General features: G+C 53.3%; 1 protein-coding gene across 2 annotated transcripts in view; it reads left to right on the forward strand.

Annotated features, from left to right (window-relative positions):
• LOC116942553 (adhesion G-protein coupled receptor F1-like) overlaps positions 1–19709 on the forward strand; it is an 85475-nt gene that overhangs the window by 4860 nt on the left and 60906 nt on the right. For both annotated transcript variants that reach the window (XM_032954600.2, XM_032954601.2), the window contains exons 3-7: positions 13020–13181; positions 14963–15008; positions 15519–15671; positions 16790–17305; positions 18005–18108. In XM_032954600.2, coding sequence (XP_032810491.2) covers positions 13122–13181; positions 14963–15008; positions 15519–15671; positions 16790–17305; positions 18005–18108 — 879 coding nt within the window. In that variant the 5' untranslated portion in view covers positions 13020–13121. The remainder of the gene's footprint in view (positions 1–13019; positions 13182–14962; positions 15009–15518; positions 15672–16789; positions 17306–18004; positions 18109–19709) is intronic.

Consider the following 19709-nt stretch of genomic DNA (forward strand, 5'->3'; position numbering starts at 1 on the left):
GTGAAGGTGAGTGTGTGTGTGAGGGCAGTGAAGGTGAGTGTGTGTGTGAGGGCAGTGAAGGTGAGTGTGTGGGTGAGGGCAGTGAAGGTGAGTGTGTGTGTGAGGGCAGTGAAGGTGAGTGTGTGGGTGAGGGCAGTGAAGGTGAGTGTGTGTGTGAGGGCAGTGAAGGTGAGTGTGTGTGTGAGGGCAGTGAAGGTGAGTGTGTGGGTGAGGGCAGTGAAGGTCAGTGTGTGGGTGAGGGCAGTGAAGGTGAGTGTGTGGGTGAGGAAAGTGAAGGTGAGTGTGTGTGTGTGGGCAGTGAAGGTGAGTGTGTGGGTGAGGGCAGTGAAGGTGAGTGTGTGGGTGAGGGCAGTGAAGGTGAGTGTGTGGGTGAGGGCAGTGAAGGTGAGTGTGTGGGTGAGGGCAGTGAAGGTGAGTGTGTGTGTGAGGGCAGTGAAGGTGAGTGTGTGTGTGAGGGCAGTGAAGGTGAGTGTGTGGGTGAGGGCAGTGAAGGTGAGTGTGTGGGTGAGGGCAGTGAAGGTGAGTGAGTGTGTGAGGGCAGTGAAGGTGAGTGTGTGTGTGAGGGCAGTGAAGGTGAGTGTGTGGGTGAGGGCAGTGAAGGTGAGTGTGTGTGTGAGGGCAGTGAAGGTGAGTGTGTGGGTGAGGGCAGTGAAGGTGAGTGTGTGTGTGAGGGCAGTGAAGGTGAGTGTGTGGGTGAGGGCAGTGAAGGTGAGTGTGTGGGTGAGGGCAGTGATGGTGAGTGTGTGTGTGAGGGCAGTGAAGGTGAGTGTGTGTGTGAGGGCAGTGATGGTGAGTGTGTGTGTGAGGGCAGTGAAGGGGAGTGTGTGTGTGAGGGCAGTGAAGGTGAGTGTGTGTGTGAGGGCAGTGAAGGGGAGTGTGTGTGTGAGGGCAGTGAAGGTGAGTGTGTGTGTGAGGGCAGTGAAGGTGAGTGTGTGTGTGAGGGCAGTGAAGGGGAGTGTGTGTGTGAGGGCAGTGAAGGTGAGTGTGTGTGTGAGGGCAGTGAAGGTGAGTGGGTGTGTGAGGGCAGTGAAGGTGAGTGTGTGTGTGAGGGCAGTGAAGGTGAGTGTGTGTGTGAGGGCAGTGAAGGTGAGTGTGTGGGTGAGGGCAGTGAAGGTGAGTGAGTGTGTGAGGGCAGTGAAGGTGAGTGTGTGGGTGAGGGCAGTGAAGGTGAGTGAGTGTGTGGGTGAGGGCAGTGAAGGTGTGTGTGTGTGTGGGTGAGGGCAGTGAAGGTGAGTGTGTGTGTGTGTGAGGGCAGTGAAGGTGAGTGTGTGTGTGAGGGCAGTGAAGGTGAGTGTGTGTGTGAGGGCAGTGAAGGTGAGTGTGTGGGTGAGGGCAGTGAAGGTGAGTGTGTGTGTGAGGGCAGTGAAGGTGTGTGTGTGTGTGTGAGGGCAGTGAAGGTGAGTGTGTGGGTGAGGGCAGTGAAGGTGAGTGTGTGTGTGAGGGCAGTGAAGGTGAGTGTGTGTGTGAGGGCAGTGAAGGTGAGTGTGTGTGTGAGGGCAGTGAAGGTGAGTGTGTGTGTGAGAGCAGTGAAGGTGAGTGTGTGAGGGCAGTGAAGGTGTGTGGGTGAGGGCAGTGAAGGTGAGTGTGTGGGTGAGAGCAGTGAAGGTGAGTGTGTGTGTGAGGGCAGTGAAGGTGAGTGTGTGGGTGAGGGCAGTGAAGGTGAGTGTGTGGGTGAGAGCAGTGAAGGTGAGTGTGTGAGGGCAGTGAAGGTGTGTGGGTGAGGGCAGTGAAGGTGAGTGTGTGTGTGAGGGCAGTGAAGGTGAGTGTGTGTGTGAGGGCAGTGAAGGTGAGTGTGTGAGGGCAGTGAAGGTGAGTGTGTGTGTGAGGGCAGTGAAGGTGAGTGTGTGAGGGCAGTGAAGGTGAGTGTGTGGGTGAGGGCAGTGAAGGTGAGTGTGTGTGTGAGGGCAGTGAAGGTGAGTGTGTGAGGGCAGTGAAGGTGAGTGTGTGTGTGAGGGCAGTGAAGGTGAGTGTGTGAGGGCAGTGAAGGTGAGTGTGTGTGTGAGGGCAGTGAAGGTGAGTGTGTGAGGGCAGTGAAGGTGAGTGAGTGGGTGAGGGCAGTGAAGGTGAGTGTGTGGGTGAGGAAAGTGAAGGTGAGTGTGTGTGTGAGGGCAGTGAAGGTGAGTGTGTGTGTGAGGGCAGTGAAGGTGTGTGTGTGTGTGTGTGAGGGCAGTGAAGGTGTGTGGGTGAGGGCAGTGAAGGTGAGTGTGTGTGTGAGGGCAGTGAAGGTGTGTGGGTGTGTGAGGGCAGTGAAGGTGAGTGTGTGTGTGAGGGCAGTGAAGGTGAGTGTGTGTGTGAGGGCAGTGAAGGTGAGTGAGTGTGTGAGGGCAGTGAAGGTGAGTGTGTGGGTGAGGAAAGTGAAGGTGAGTGTGTGTGTGAGGGCAGTGAAGGTGAGTGTGTGTGTGAGGGCAGTGAAGGTGAGTGTGTGGGTGAGGAAAGTGAAGGTGAGTGTGTGTGTGAGGGCAGTGAAGGTGTGTGGGTGAGGGCAGTGAAGGTGAGTGAGTGTGTGAGGGCAGTGAAGGTGAGTGAGTGGGTGAGAGCAGTGAAGGTGAGTGTGTGGGTGAGGGCAGTGAAGGTGAGTGTGTGTGTGAGGGCAGTGAAGGTGAGTGTGTGGGTGAGAGCAGTGAAGGTGAGTGAGTGTGTGAGGGCAGTGAAGGTGAGTGTGTGGGTGAGGAAAGTGAAGGTGAGTGTGTGTGTGTGGGCAGTGAAGGTGAGTGTGTGGGTGAGGAAAGTGAAGGTGAGTGTGTGTGTGTGGGCAGTGAAGGTGAGTGTGTGTGTGAGGGCAGTGAAGGTGAGTGTGTGTGTGAGGGCAGTGAAGGTGAGTGTGTGGGTGAGGGCAGTGAAGGTGAGTGTGTGTGTGAGGGCAGTGAAGGTGAGTGTGTGGGTGAGGGCAGTGAAGGTGAGTGTGTGTGAGGGCAGTGAAGGTGAGTGTGTGTGTGAGGGCAGTGAAGGTGAGTGTGTGGGTGAGGGCAGTGAAGGTCAGTGTGTGGGTGAGGGCAGTGAAGGTGAGTGTGTGGGTGAGGAAAGTGAAGGTGAGTGTGTGTGTGTGGGCAGTGAAGGTGAGTGTGTGGGTGAGGGCAGTGAAGGTGAGTGTGTGGGTGAGGGCAGTGAAGGTGAGTGTGTGGGTGAGGGCAGTGAAGGTGAGTGTGTGGGTGAGGGCAGTGAAGGTGAGTGTGTGTGTGAGGGCAGTGAAGGTGAGTGTGTGTGTGAGGGCAGTGAAGGTGAGTGTGTGGGTGAGGGCAGTGAAGGTGAGTGTGTGGGTGAGGGCAGTGAAGGTGAGTGAGTGTGTGAGGGCAGTGAAGGTGAGTGTGTGTGTGAGGGCAGTGAAGGTGAGTGTGTGGGTGAGGGCAGTGAAGGTGAGTGTGTGTGTGAGGGCAGTGAAGGTGAGTGTGTGGGTGAGGGCAGTGAAGGTGAGTGTGTGTGTGAGGGCAGTGAAGGTGAGTGTGTGTGTGAGGGCAGTGAAGGTGAGTGTGTGTGTGAGGGCAGTGAAGGTGAGTGGGTGTGTGAGGGCAGTGAAGGTGAGTGTGTGTGTGAGGGCAGTGAAGGTGAGTGTGTGTGTGAGGGCAGTGAAGGTGAGTGAGTGTGTGGGTGAGGGCAGTGAAGGTGAGTGTGTGTGTGAGGGCAGTGAAGGTGAGTGTGTGTGTGAGGGCAGTGAAGGTGAGTGAGTGTGTGGGTGAGGGCAGTGAAGGTGAGTGTGTGTGTGAGGGCAGTGAAGGTGAGTGTGTGAGGGCAGTGAAGGTGAGTGTGTGGGTGAGGGCAGTGAAGGTGAGTGTGTGTGTGAGGGCAGTGAAGGTGAGTGTGTGAGGGCAGTGAAGGTGAGTGTGTGTGTGAGGGCAGTGAAGGTGAGTGTGTGAGGGCAGTGAAGGTGAGTGTGTGTGTGAGGGCAGTGAAGGTGAGTGTGTGAGGGCAGTGAAGGTGAGTGAGTGGGTGAGGGCAGTGAAGGTGAGTGTGTGGGTGAGGAAAGTGAAGGTGAGTGTGTGTGTGAGGGCAGTGAAGGTGAGTGTGTGTGTGAGGGCAGTGAAGGTGTGTGTGTGTGTGTGTGAGGGCAGTGAAGGTGTGTGGGTGAGGGCAGTGAAGGTGAGTGTGTGTGTGAGGGCAGTGAAGGTGTGTGGGTGTGTGAGGGCAGTGAAGGTGAGTGTGTGTGTGAGGGCAGTGAAGGTGAGTGTGTGTGTGAGGGCAGTGAAGGTGAGTGAGTGTGTGAGGGCAGTGAAGGTGAGTGTGTGGGTGAGGAAAGTGAAGGTGAGTGTGTGTGTGAGGGCAGTGAAGGTGAGTGTGTGTGTGAGGGCAGTGAAGGTGAGTGTGTGGGTGAGGAAAGTGAAGGTGAGTGTGTGTGTGAGGGCAGTGAAGGTGTGTGGGTGAGGGCAGTGAAGGTGAGTGAGTGTGTGAGGGCAGTGAAGGTGAGTGAGTGGGTGAGAGCAGTGAAGGTGAGTGTGTGGGTGAGGGCAGTGAAGGTGAGTGTGTGTGTGAGGGCAGTGAAGGTGAGTGTGTGGGTGAGAGCAGTGAAGGTGAGTGAGTGTGTGAGGGCAGTGAAGGTGAGTGTGTGGGTGAGGAAAGTGAAGGTGAGTGTGTGTGTGTGGGCAGTGAAGGTGAGTGTGTGGGTGAGGAAAGTGAAGGTGAGTGTGTGTGTGTGGGCAGTGAAGGTGAGTGTGTGTGTGAGGGCAGTGAAGGTGAGTGTGTGTGTGAGGGCAGTGAAGGTGAGTGTGTGGGTGAGGGCAGTGAAGGTGAGTGTGTGTGTGAGGGCAGTGAAGGTGAGTGTGTGGGTGAGGGCAGTGAAGGTGAGTGTGTGTGAGGGCAGTGAAGGTGAGTGTGTGTGTGAGGGCAGTGAAGGTGAGTGTGTGGGTGAGGGCAGTGAAGGTCAGTGTGTGGGTGAGGGCAGTGAAGGTGAGTGTGTGGGTGAGGAAAGTGAAGGTGAGTGTGTGTGTGTGGGCAGTGAAGGTGAGTGTGTGGGTGAGGGCAGTGAAGGTGAGTGTGTGGGTGAGGGCAGTGAAGGTGAGTGTGTGGGTGAGGGCAGTGAAGGTGAGTGTGTGGGTGAGGGCAGTGAAGGTGAGTGTGTGTGTGAGGGCAGTGAAGGTGAGTGTGTGTGTGAGGGCAGTGAAGGTGAGTGTGTGGGTGAGGGCAGTGAAGGTGAGTGTGTGGGTGAGGGCAGTGAAGGTGAGTGAGTGTGTGAGGGCAGTGAAGGTGAGTGTGTGTGTGAGGGCAGTGAAGGTGAGTGTGTGGGTGAGGGCAGTGAAGGTGAGTGTGTGTGTGAGGGCAGTGAAGGTGAGTGTGTGGGTGAGGGCAGTGAAGGTGAGTGTGTGTGTGAGGGCAGTGAAGGTGAGTGTGTGTGTGAGGGCAGTGAAGGTGAGTGTGTGTGTGAGGGCAGTGAAGGTGAGTGGGTGTGTGAGGGCAGTGAAGGTGAGTGTGTGTGTGAGGGCAGTGAAGGTGAGTGTGTGTGTGAGGGCAGTGAAGGTGAGTGAGTGTGTGGGTGAGGGCAGTGAAGGTGAGTGTGTGTGTGAGGGCAGTGAAGGTGAGTGTGTGTGTGAGGGCAGTGAAGGTGAGTGAGTGTGTGGGTGAGGGCAGTGAAGGTGAGTGTGTGGGTGAGGGCAGTGAAGGTGAGTGAGTGTGTGAGGGCAGTGAAGGTGAGTGTGTGGGTGAGGGCAGTGAAGGTGAGTGAGTGTGTGGGTGAGGGCAGTGAAGGTGTGTGTGTGTGTGGGTGAGGGCAGTGAAGGTGAGTGTGTGTGTGTGTGAGGGCAGTGAAGGTGAGTGTGTGTGTGAGGGCAGTGAAGGTGAGTGTGTGTGTGAGGGCAGTGAAGGTGAGTGGGTGTGTGAGGGCAGTGAAGGTGAGTGTGTGTGTGAGGGCAGTGAAGGTGAGTGTGTGTGTGAGGGCAGTGAAGGTGAGTGAGTGTGTGGGTGAGGGCAGTGAAGGTGAGTGTGTGTGTGAGGGCAGTGAAGGTGAGTGTGTGTGTGAGGGCAGTGAAGGTGAGTGAGTGTGTGGGTGAGGGCAGTGAAGGTGAGTGTGTGGGTGAGGGCAGTGAAGGTGAGTGAGTGTGTGAGGGCAGTGAAGGTGAGTGTGTGGGTGAGGGCAGTGAAGGTGAGTGAGTGTGTGGGTGAGGGCAGTGAAGGTGTGTGTGTGTGTGGGTGAGGGCAGTGAAGGTGAGTGTGTGTGTGTGTGAGGGCAGTGAAGGTGAGTGTGTGGGTGAGGGCAGTGAAGGTGAGTGTGTGGGTGAGGGCAGTGAAGGTGAGTGAGTGTGTGAGGGTGGCGTCTCCCGTGTCTGTGTGCCGCTCGCCTCGCTGGGTTCTGGTAACTCCAGAGCCGTCGAGATAAGCGAGGAATGCAGCAGGGCCGGCCGGGTCGCAATCCCCTGGCTCTCAGGATCGGAGTGGGGACGACTGTATGGGAACACCAGGTGGGTGAGTGCGGGTGCGCGAGATGGGCGTGCAGGTGATAGCACTCTAGCAATGGATTAGTGAATCCATCTGTGCGGAGCCTCGCTCGGTTTCCCACGCGGGGTGTTTTCTCCGGATTCATCCGAAAGCCGCGCTCTCATTCATGGAATTCGTGGACCAAGATCGTGATGCTGCAGCAGCAGCAGAATAACCCTAGATACACACAAACACCACTCAACACAATCGTCAATAAAACTGTGCGTCCTTAAAAAAACTAAAGAAAAAGCAATTACAATAGGCGACGTTTCAGCCAAAGGCCCTTGATCATAGCACATACTTATTGTATGTGCTATGAGGAAGGGTCGCTGTCCGAAACTTCGCCTATTGTGCTTTTAGGCCGTATTGTTATTTATGTGTTGAGTTGTTGACTGCGCCTGTGCAGCCGCTGCTCTGCTGCTGCTGCCGCTACTGCGCTGCTGCCTCATCCTCTAAGGATAAGACTACTTTAGACAGGACTCTCCGACGAGCTCATTTAATGTTAACACAAAAAATGTGACCTTCTGATTGGAATCACGTAGACAACATGACTGCTTCTTCTGCTGATTCACTGTCAGTCAAATGCAAAGCTAACCTGATTTCTAAATTCAACCACCTATCAAAGAAGAACACAGTTCCACATATAACAAAACTAGACGTCAACAAAATCGTCATTAATCAGAGTAGCACCCCGATTTCGGACCATCTGAAAACAGTACTGGCTAGGGGGCTAAATTTTGCTGTCACCCCAAAACACATACCAGTAGATGATATCATCTCTCAGGTCGATGTAGCCCTCAAAGGCGTAGGACACATCCAAGCAGATGTTGCGAGAGCTGAAATAGCCACTATTCTTAAGAATGCTAAGAAACCCATTAGCAACATCAGCAAAAATGAACGCTCTGAACTCGCGAATTTAAAAAAACAGAAGTGACATACTCATGCTCTCAGCCTATAAAGGCCCTCAAAAGGAATGGATACTCTGATCGTACCATCCGCCAAGCTGTTTCTCCCTCCATACAGAAACAACCACTTGATACTCCGATCAAAACCATCACACTGTATGTATAGCAGGCGTTACTAAAAAGATCTCCAAAATTCTAAACAAACACAAGATCCAGGTCCGGTTCAATACAGTACACAAAATTCGTGATCTGATCCCATCCGTGAAGGATGTCATTCCTGACTTACAGTACCCCGGGGTTTACAAATTGAGTTGTACCTGCGGTGATTGCTATATCGGGGAGACAAAGCGACATGTCTCTGACCGAATTCGCGAGCAGAAATCAGATTTGAAACACGGCAGAACGAATTCTTCTGCCGTAGCTGATCACTGTTACAACGCTGTGGGTGATCACGATATAATTTTCTCCGATACCAAGGTTATTTGCAAACCCACGGGTTTTTATCAGAGATTTGTTCACGAGGCAATTCAGATTTACAAACACAGACAATTTCAACCGAGAAGATGGTTTCAAATTAAGCAACCATTGGAAAGATGTTCTAAATCGAACCAAACATTAAACTAATTTTCAATGGTACAGTATATTTTTTCAAGTAGTGGTATCCCAAACTTTCACAGCTGCTTAAATTCCCTTTTCACACCATCAATATGTAAACTCCCCCTCCCCCCCTCGCCGGTTTGCACATGTTCACCCCCTCTACACCGTTCACCATGCTAAGTCTGCCAATTGAATGTTAATTTATTTATGCTAATTCCTTTGTCAAGGCACCTTAATTCCTCTCACACAAGCTTAAAGGTCGCGGTCTGAGCTTGGCTGTGTTCACTCCAGCGCTGTCCTCGAGACAGTCTGGTCCCTTCACCTGATGAAGGCCACTTGTGTTGTGGCCGAAACGTCGTGATTTTTGTTGTTTATTTTTTTACCTACGTGACTTTACCGAATAGAGCCAAAGAGTATGGATCCTTTCAGTCACGAAAGCTTCAAATCTACTTCGTTTTGCTTCAGCTCCGCTAACGCTACGCTCACTCCACTGCTAACTACTTCGTCTTGCTTCAGCTCCGCTAACGCTACGCTCACTCCACTGCTAACTACTTCGTCTTGCTTCAGCTCCGCTATCGCTACGCTCACTCCACTGCTAACTACTTCGTCTTGCTTCAGCTCCGCTAACGCTACGCTCACTCCACTGCTAACTACTTCGTCTTGCTTCAGCTCCGCTATTGCTACGCTCACTCCACTGCTAACTACTTCGTCTTGCTTCAGCTCCGCTAACGCTATTCCAACTCCGTTTCTCACTCTGTCTCCAACTCTGTTCCGAACTCTGTTTCTACTCTGTTTCCAAACTCTGTTTCTAGACTCTGCTTCTACTCCATTCCTAACTCTGCGTCTTCATCGTCCAGCTCCCAACTCCAACCAACCCCTGTCTCTCTGTGTCTCCCCCAATTTATCCCCATTCTCATCGCTAATTGGCCAACGTGCCTCTGCACGCTTCGCGTCCTCAAACACCTGTCCTTCTCCAGACATCCCGACGCCTCCTCGCCCTTGACAACAGCCACAGCCAATCACCGCCGTTGCTGATCCTCTGTCTAATTGGCCCAACCGTTACCTCATCATTTCAGCCTTTGCACCTGGCTGTCCTAAGACGACCCACACTGTTTACGCCTTCTCCATAGGCTGACCCCAGATAACCGCACACTGTCCGTGTGATCATGCAATCGCGCAGTTTCCACAACACACCTTCATACTCCACTACATATATAGCAGTGTGCATACCTACAGCAGTGTGCATCCCTCTAGGCAGTAAGCATACCTACAGCAGTGTGCATACCTACAGCAGTATGCATCCCTCTAGGCAGTAAGAATACCTACAGCAGTGTGCATCCCTCTAGGCAGTAAGCATTCCTACAGCAGTGTGCATCACTCTAGGCAGTGTGCCGACACAACGACGGTAACGCAATCCCGATAAAACCGGGGCTGATAGAGAAAATATAAAAGTGTCGACATTGGTCTCTCAAACTGCTGTAGTCCAGAGGCATCTGCGTTGTGTTTCTCATGTGCACGTAAACATTTCCATAAAGGCCACACAGCCTTGGTATGTGAATCAGACCGTGATAGATACAAAAACTCACCACCACCTGAACACTTCCTCACGCCCTCTGTTCACCCCCGACTCTATGGCAGAAGGGTCTGCCACATTGGGACGTCTGGTCTTGGATTACTCCAATCATCGAGTTTGTGAGAAAACACACCCACGCACACGAGGGGATAACAACCCAAAGGTCCTCCATGTGGACGGGTTCGGGAACCCACTTGCTGTGCTGCCACCCCTTGCCCACCAAGCTGACGCGTGCCACGGACCGAGGAGCTCATTCAGTCTCCCTTTCCATGGAGCCGGTGCCTTCGGGCTGGGGTGGCCGCAGGCGAAGAAGCCACGCGAGGCGTCAGGCCTCTGGCTTTTGGTGCACGTGCTCGCGAACAGCACTTTTCCCGACGTCCCGTTGAGGCTATACGGTGCATCGTTGTCTTTGTGTTGTGTTAAGTGATCTGTGTGCACGTGTGCTTGATTGCATGCGCGTGCGTGTGTGCATGCGGGGAGCGGTAGTGTAGCGGGCAGCGCGCTGCGCTACGATCCCAAGGGTCCCGAGTTCGATTCCCCCTCACGGTCATCAACACAAGTGACGATTATCTGAACCGGTCTTGGACCTTCCCTGGGTCGACTCAGCTTCAAATACGTACCTGGGGCGGTGTGAAAACATCCCAAATCGGGTAACAAAGGCGGATGGGCGTGGTGCTGGCCAGCCACCCCCGTGTGTGCCGTCCCGGCCTGTATAGGTGCGACTCTTGACTTCAATTTCTCGTGATTGCAGGAATTCATAGTCTCTGGGTCTTTCGGTAAAGTCACGTAGATAGTAAACTACGACGTTTCGATCGCAACACAAGCGTTTGTCCTGATGACGACCGCTTGTGTTGCAATCGAAACGTAGGTTATTTTTTATTTTCTTTGAACCTATCTACGTGACTTTACCAAAAGACCCAAAGAATCGGTGCTACTCTCTCACAGCACTTGACTCTAAGGTCTGTTAAAGCTATACGGGGGATTTTTAAAACTATGTTGGTCTGTTTACATTATGAGACCTCCTTTGCCAGTAACAAGATATAGTAATAGGTTTTACCCTTTTAACTGGCACAAAAACTGACACCTTTATTCAAGGCATTATGTTTGCAATAACCACAACACAAGCAGTCAAAATGCAAACAAAAGAGACAACTCTGATAAGAATATGCACTGTCCTTGAATTTGATTGGTCCACACCCGAGACGGCTTTTCTTAGAGCCTAGTCTCCACTGGTGTTGGACCAGAAGACGCCAAAAGGTGTACAACTAAAAAACAGTGCACTATCAGAGTATTGAGGGCTCGGGGTGAGCATTTACATTATGAGACCTCCTTTGCCAGTAACAAGATATAGTAATAGGTTTTACCTTTTTAACTGGCACAAAAACTGACACCTTTATTCAAGGCATCATGTTTGCAATAACCACAACACAAGCAGTCAAAATGCAAACAAAAGAGACAACTCTGATAATAATATGCACTGTCCTTGAATTTGATTGGTCCACACCCGAGACGGCTTTAATTAGAGCCTAGTCTCCACTGGTGTTGGACCAGAAGACGCCAAAAGGCGTACAACTCAAAAAACAGCGCACTATCAGAGTATTGAGGGCTCGGGGTGAGCATTTACATTATGAGACCTCCTTTGTCAGTAACAAGATATATAGTAATAGGTTTTTACCCTTGACCAATCAAATTCAAGGACAGTGCATATTATTATCAGAGTTGTCTCTTTTGTTTGCTTTTTGACTGCTTGTGTTGTGGTTATTGCAAACATGATGCCTTGAATAAAGGTGTCAGTTTTTGTGCCAGTTAAAGGGGTAAAACCTATTACTATATGTTGGTCTGCTTGACACTTCATGTGGCCTCAAAGCGCACCTAGCCTGGCACAAGCGCCGAGGGAACGTCTCCACTACTTTGTAGCGAATGGCTGTTGTTGTGGGTATGAAAGCGCATTTATAAACGGACAACTCTCATAACCAAGGTTAGCAATCACGAGGGCGCGTGTGCTCGTGCGTGGGTTCATGTGGATTACATTCTTGGCATTGTGTTGGCTATTGCGTAACGCCACAGCTGAGCACACGCGTGTGTGTGTGTGACTGCGCTACGAACCGACCACCCGAGTTCGATTCACCGCTCACGTCCAACACCAGTGGTGGTTATCTGAACCGGTCCTGGGCCCTCCCCTAGGTCGACGCAGCCTTGAATTTACGATGACCATGGCGCAAATTGTGATTTGCGCCGTGGCACCAGTCGTAGGTTCTCGCCACCGACGACACTCGCTCCAATCGCCTTTGTAAGCTACATGGGGGGTTTTGTCTTCTCTCTACATGCAGGTGCGGTGTGGGTAACCCGAACCCGCAAACACTGCAGAGTCATTGAGTGGGGATTGGTGGGGGAGAACAACAACGCGACGAAATATTTACGCCGGTTTAGCGACCCCCCCTCCCAACGCAGCAAAAATCTGAAATGCCCGTGCCATCAATCATGGGAATTGTAAACCCGAAACGTGAAACCGCCTATGAACCAATTCACGTGGAATGCAGCCGACGATCTGAGCCTCTGTTGTAAATCCATGGTTGGTTGAGCGCCTCTCCACGCACCAAGTGGGTCGTTGGTGTTCGTTGGCCATACTTCGGCGCCTTTCAAGGCGGGGTGCCTGGTATCGACGCGAGAGCATCGAAGTGCGGTACAACAATTGGGTGTTGTACTGTCCACCTTCTGACCACCGGCTGCCTCGGTCCCATATCCATCGATGCCAACTTGGCGTGAATGGTGGTCACCCATCCGTGGCACTATGCAGGTCCAAATCTGCTTAGCCTCGAGATCTGGCGATATCGGACACGTTCTTTATTTTGTTAAAGTCGTCTCTGTTCACAGCTCGCCTGATCCGTCTCATTCACGCTGCGTTCAACCACCGCTCTGCGGGTCACAACAACTCACCCACCCACCGATTCACTCACCAATCCACTCGCTCACTCACTCACCACACTGCAGGTCACATCACACTCACCCAGTCAACCACTCGCACCCACCTACTCACTCGCTCACCTACTCACCACACTGCAGGCCACAACACACACACACACCCAACCACCCACCCACCTACTCACTCACCAATCCACTCGCTCACCCACTCACCACACTGCAGGCCACAACACACACACACACCCAACCACCCACCTACTCACTCACCCACCCACTTTCTTACCCACTCACCACACTGCAGGCCACAACACACACACACCCAACCACCCACCCACCTACTCACTCACCAATACACTCGCTCACCCACTCACCACACCCCAGGCCACATCACTTCTCGTTCTGCGTATTCGCCCCCACTTTGGAGTAGCGATGCGTCGCATCATTTCCCCAGTTCTCATCATAACCTTGCTAAATCTAAGTAATCTATGAAATCTCATTTATTGCAATGTTAACGGTGCTGTTGTTACCGGCCACTCGGCGTTGTCGGGCTTTGCTCAGCAAATCGTGATTCAATAATACAAATTGTGTATATATATTCTGCTTCTGTTGTCCATTACCAACAGAGGAACTCCTTGGGTTCAGCGACCAGGAGGTGAGGAGGTCAAGGAGGATCGAGGTCCTTGGAGTCGAGATCTGTGAACCCCACGAGCCTCGCCCGAGGATCGATGGAGCAACTCGCCCGGATCACCCCGGCCCTGATGCTGCTCCTGAGCCTTCACATCGGGGTTGGTGCTCATTTGATAGCAGAAATCTGCGGGGAGTAGCTCCACTGATCACAGTGGTTAGCACAGGAACGGGGTACTACGACTGCCAGCATCACACAACGTGTAAGAGAGTGGTCCAGGTGTCATTTGACCCCCATTTAATTCTCTAAAACGTAATATTTTAAAAGTAAGGTTTATTTCAAATAGAAATGAATATTAAAATGAAAAAAACAATGTTTGGGGTCAATGAATTGGGGGGGGGGGGGGGTTACAAGACATCTGGACCATCCTGTAGAGGAGGAGATGGGGCGTTAAATATAATAAGCAACATAATTGCGTTTAGTTTGTGAATCAATTAACGCCAATATCCGAAAACACGCTGCTGCTAATGATGATAACCATTCTGCTGCTGCTGATACCGTGGGGCATGGCCGCGAGGTAGTGTTAGTTTGAGCCCTTGCTAGGCACGGAAGACACACAAAGTGGTTGCTAAAGGCGTGGATTAGGAAACGCACGCGCAGGTGAATGACATCGCCACTCACACTGTTGAGAACGGTGGGCACGGGCAGGACTCAGCATGCCCGGCGGGGGAGTGAGCACGACCGATGGTCGAGGTTCATAACGGAGCGGCGGCCAAGGGACGGAACGCGCACGAGTGGGGAGATGGAGCGATGAAATGAGCCGCTCACGTGCGGAGCGGGTACAGAACGGGCGATTTACATCCAGCGGTGGATTGACCACGGCTGATGAGATGTTCAACAACGGCATTCCCGCAAGCCATGTAGGCACGTGCCGCGTGTTCGACGGTGGGGGGGGTGGGGGTTATTTACGCAAACCCCGTTCCGCCTCCCCGGGCCAGTCCGACAAAAGAGACAGGGGGCGTCAAGAATGCGAGCGACTTCGTGCCGGGCGTGAAACCCGTCGAGCCAGTCGGAGACGCCTGGCACGACGGGCGAAACACGCACGGCATGGGGGGGGGGGGCAGCAGGTGTCGCGAACCCCAGCCACCCGAGTTCGACTGCCGCTCATGGCCGACATCCGGTGGGGAATGTTCGAACCGGTCACGTGCCTCCCCTGGGTCGACTGAGACTTCGATGAATACACGGTGCAAGTGTGTAAGCATCAGCACTGGGGAAACAAAGGCGGCCAGGCGTGTGGTTGGACACCCGCCCTCTCGTGCGCCGTGCCGGCGTTCGTAGGTGCTACTCGCTAACAACACTTGCCCTCAGAGCCGGTTAAAGGCTATACGGGGATCTTTATCTTTGTATTGTGTTGCGCATGTCATGTCCTTGAGTACACACAGACTGGCGATAAATCAGTAATTCAATGCACATCGCACAGTATCAATCATATACATCATCGATCACACTCAGCGTGATGATAAAAAACAAATCACAGCGCTGCCAGGGGTGTACACATTGCAACACATCTCAATCATGTGCTTTGAAGAAAGGCTGCTGCCCAAAACGTCGCCGATTATACTTTTCCTTTTAAGGCCACAGTGCGATTGACGAATGTGTTGAGTTATTTGTTATTTGTGCACAATGATGATATAAATGTTGTCGATGATGACATGATCATGACGATGCAGCACCACCACCACATCATCATCAACCGCAAACCTACCATAACCATTGCAATCATCACCAATACCCCAATAGCCACCATCACCGTTCCACCCATCACCACTGCCAACACCACCAACCACCCACACGTGGTCGACAGTCGTGCGGAATGAGGTCACGTGCCGTGCGGAATGAGTTCTGCTGACACTTCCTCTCGTCTCTTCCCGGTGCCCCCAGGGTGCAGGGAGCACGGAGGGTGCACGCGCAGCGCGGGTCGCACGAGGTAACGCCTCCAACCGCGTCTCCTTTTTTTTCTCTCCTCACAAACTCAAAGCTAAAATGACAACACGAAAACTAAAACACCAAGGGACTGCTATGGCGGTCAGATAAAAACACAAATCCGCACGTTCGTCATGAACAGCACCTGGTCAAAACAACTTGGGGGGCAGTGGCGGGGCAGCTGGTTAGCGCTACGCTGCGCTACGAACCCAGCGACCGGAGTTCGTTTCTCGCTCATGGCCACCAACACCAGTGACGATTATTTAGACCGGTCGTGGGCCTCCCCTAGGTCAACTCGGCTTCAAATACTTACCGAGAGCGGTGTGTAAACTTTGCTATTGGGGAGACAAAGGCGGTCGGGCGTCATGCTGGCCATCCAACCCCTCGTGTAGCACCTACGCCTTCGTAAGTGCTACTCGCTAACAGCACTTGCCCCAACAGTTTGTTGAGGCTACGCGGGGGATCTTTGTCTTTGATTCGTGCTCTATGGTGACTCTGTGGTCTCTGTCGGCAGCTGCCCCGACGCAGTCGTTCCTGGTGGAGCTGGAGATCTCCAGCACGGACGAGTTCTTTGACAAACAAACCCTCATCAACCTTCTGCTCAACCTCCCTCTGTTATCCTTCAACGGCAGCTACGTCAACATCACCGATCCCGTGCTCATCAGCGGTGTGTGCCCGCGTGGGTGCGGGGTGTGTGTGCGCACGTGTGCGGGGTGTGTGTGCCCGCGTGGGTGCGGGGTGTGTGCGCGTGTGCGGGGTGCGTGTGCACACGTGTGCGGGGTGTGTGTGTGCGTGTGCGGGGTGGGTGTGCACACGTGTGCGGGGTGTGTGTGTGCGTGTGCGGGGTGGGTGTGTGTGCGCACGTGTGCGGGGTGCGTGTCATGATGATGATGCCGTCATCATCATCATAATCATGATGATGACGGCACTACTCATGATGATGATGATGACGGCACTACTCATGATGATGATGACGACGGCACTATTCATGATGATGATGACGACGGCACTACTCATGATGATGACGGCAATACTCATGATGATGATGGCACTACTCATGATGATGATGGCACTACTCATGATGATGATGATGACGGCACTACTCATGATGATGATGACAGCACTACTCATTATGATGATGACAGCACTACTCATGATGACGACGGCACTACTCATGATGATGACGGCACTACTCATGATGATGATGATGACAGCACTACTCATGATGATGACAGCACTACTCATGATGACGACGGCACTACTCATGATGATGATGGCACTACTCATGATGATGATGACACTACTCATGATGATGATGACGGCATTACTCATGATGATGACAGCACTACTCATGATGATGATGACGGCACTACTCATGATGATGACGGCACTACTCATGATGATGATGACACTACTCATGATGATGATGACGGCACTGCTCATGATGATGATGCCGCTGCTACTGCTTCGTATGATTCTTCACGCGTCACCTGCCATGGTCGTCTCCCGCGTCATCATCATCACCATCATCATCATTCCTAATCCGATCGTAATCGTCATCATGACTACCATCGCCACCCACCACCTTCACCCGAGCCACAGCGATCGTCATCATGATGATCATCATCACCATCATCACGATCAGTATCACCCAACACCACCACCACCACTCTGACCACCGTAACTGTCATCACCATCACTACCCCCTCCTACCCTCACCACCGCAGTCATGATCTTCATCACCACCACCTCTATCTCATCCCCCCCCCCCGGCCCCCTTCTCAGAGTGTGTCCCCCAAGGCAACGAGACGCAGTGTCGGTGCGGAGCGGGGCTGCTGTGGAACACCTCCACCTGCCAGGCGCTGGGGCCCTGCTCCTCGGACCCCTGGGGACCCCCGCAGGGGTGCAGCTGCGTCCGGGGGACACCCCCGGACCCCTTCCAGTGCAGCGCGCCTCCCCCTCCAAGCACGCCGACAACCACGCCCAACGTCACTACGGCCGCCAACCTAACCAGCACAGCACTCACAACGTTAACAACCACAACACCACCACCAACAACAACGCCAACAACAACGCCAACAACCACACCAACAACAACGCCAACAACACCACCACCAACAACAACGCCAACAACAACGCCAACAACAACGCCAACAACAACAACGCCAACAACAACACCAACAACAACAACGCCAACAACAACACCAACAACAACAACGCCCACAACAACGGTGACCACCACGACGGCAGGGACCACAGTGAAGCCGATCACTGTCACCTCTCCTCGCCCCCCGCCCTTGAGTGAGTCCACGGGGGGGGGGTCCCAGGAACCACGCGCGGCGAGTCACGACTGGAACTGCCCCCCCTCCACACACCTCGCCTCCCCTCCACACACCTCACCCCCCCCTCCACACACCTCGCCCCCCCCTCCACACACCTCGCCCCCCCCTCCACACACCTCGCTCCCCCCTCCACACACCTCGCCCCCCCCTCCAAATAGCCCCCCACGAGAGGCAAAGTAGAATGTTGTCGAGAGAGGCCGAGCAGACGACGGCGTCACGGGCTGCTCTGATCGAGCTTGACACGATGCCTCTTCCACGTGTGTTTAACACGTCGCAGCAGCAGTAGCAGCAGTCGGGCTTTCGACACAAATATTATCCACAATAAATGCTTTTGGGGCTAGATCGCGTAAATATAAACGTGTCGTTAAACCCAAACCTTGCTAACGGTCTGTGTCGGGTGGTGGCGGGTTTAACGGCACATTTAAATTTACGCTAACCCCCAAAAAAGACATTTCATGTTTCAAGTGACCGCAGCCGCCCCCCTTTAAACCGCGCGGTGGTGACTACGCTGCTGCTGTACGCGGCTGCCTGGAGTGACAGCGGAGGCAGCAGCAGCAATGGTTGGTGGATCACGCGCGGATGTTGCGTGAAACTATTCCCTTCCCGCGGGGGGGGGTTGAGGGTCTGTGAGAGGGTCATTGTCCTCTCTGTTACACAGATACCTTTAAGACGTCGTTGAAGATGGGGATAGATTTCACGGAGGACTTGAAGGACCCCACCTCGGCCAAGTACAAGGAGTTGGAAAGCGATATCCTAAAAATTGTGAGTAGTGCCAAGGCAAGGGTCTGCTAATGCTTGGGTGTGTGTGTGTTCCTGTGTCAGTGTGTGAGTGTTCCTGTGTCAGTGTGTGAGTGTTCCTGTGTCAGTGTGTGTGTGTTCCTGTGTCAGTGTGTGTGTGTTCCTGTGTCAGTGTGTGTGTGTTCCTGTGTCAGTGTGTGAGTGTTCCTGTGTCAGTGTGTGTGTGTTCCTGTGTCAGTGTGTGAGTGTTCCTGTGTCAGTGTGTGTGTGTTCCTGTGTCAGTGTGTGTATGTGTGTGGTGTAGCGGTTAGAACGTTGAGTGTTTGCACACACACACACACAGTGGGGAGCGGTAGTGTATTGGTTAGCGCGCTGCGCTACAAACCCGGTGATCCGAGTTCGATTCCCGCTCGTGGCCAACACACACACGCACACACACGCACTCACGTACATTCATACAACAACAACAACAACCGCCATTCGCCACTAAGTGGCGGTGACGTCACCACGACGCTTGTGCCAGGCTATGTGCACCGTGAGGCCACGTGAAGTGTCGAACGCCCGCTGGCAGGAGGTCACTGGGCAGACCCAGGTGCCACGGGTCGACTGACTGAGATGACTGGCTGATGCACCACCTGTGCCCCCTACTGTGCCAACCTGCTGTGCTTTAGCCACCCGGCGCTCCGCTCGTTGTTGTGAGCGTTGCTCCTCCGCCCTCCGTTGTTGTTGGAGGGCGACTGCCTCCAACTGCCCAGTAGCATCCTTCACGAGCCTCCTCCACAGAGGCCGATCTTGACACCGCTGGTACCAGTCATCGGCAAGTCCACTCAGCTCCACGTCCTCCTGTACCACATCACTCCATCCCTTCTCTAGCCCGTGCCGCGCCCGCTTAGCCCCCTCAATCCGGCCAAACAAAAGCTGTTTCGGCATGCGGTGGCTGGGCATGCGGGCTACATGACCCAGCCATCGCAGCCTTGCCTGCCGGAGGAGCTCACCGATGGGACCCTGCCCAGATCTTTCAAGGATTTGTGAGCTCCTCACACAATCCAGTCTGGTTAAACCCAGGATGGATCGTTGGCAGGCCAGCCTAAATGTTTCACACACACACACGCTCTCACGCACATTCACACACACACACACGCTCTCAGGTACATTCACACACACACTCACGTACATTCACACACGCTCTCACGTACATTCACACACACACTCAGGTACATTCACACACACACACACGCTCTCACGTACATTCACACACACACACTCAGGTACATTCACACACACACACACATTCAGGTACATTCACACACACACACACGCTCTCACGTACATTCACACACACACGCGCACTCACGTACATTCACACACACACTCACGTACATTCACACACACACTCACATACATTCACGTACATTCACACACACACCCACGCTCTCAGGTACATTCACACACACACTCACGTACATTCACACACACACACTCAGGTACATTCACACACACAAAGATAAAACAACAAAGATCCCCCATATAGCCTGTAACAGACTGTAGGGGCAAGTGCTGTTAGCGAGCACCTATGAAGGCCGGAACGGTACACGAGGGGGTGGGTGGCCAGCACCACGCCCGAC

The sequence above is a fragment of the Petromyzon marinus genome, chromosome 15, assembly GCF_048934315.1.
Source record: "Petromyzon marinus isolate PM22_M1 ecotype Great Lakes invasive population chromosome 15, UKy_Petmar_22M1.pri1.0, whole genome shotgun sequence".
Taxonomy (NCBI): domain Eukaryota; kingdom Metazoa; phylum Chordata; class Hyperoartia; order Petromyzontiformes; family Petromyzontidae; genus Petromyzon; species Petromyzon marinus.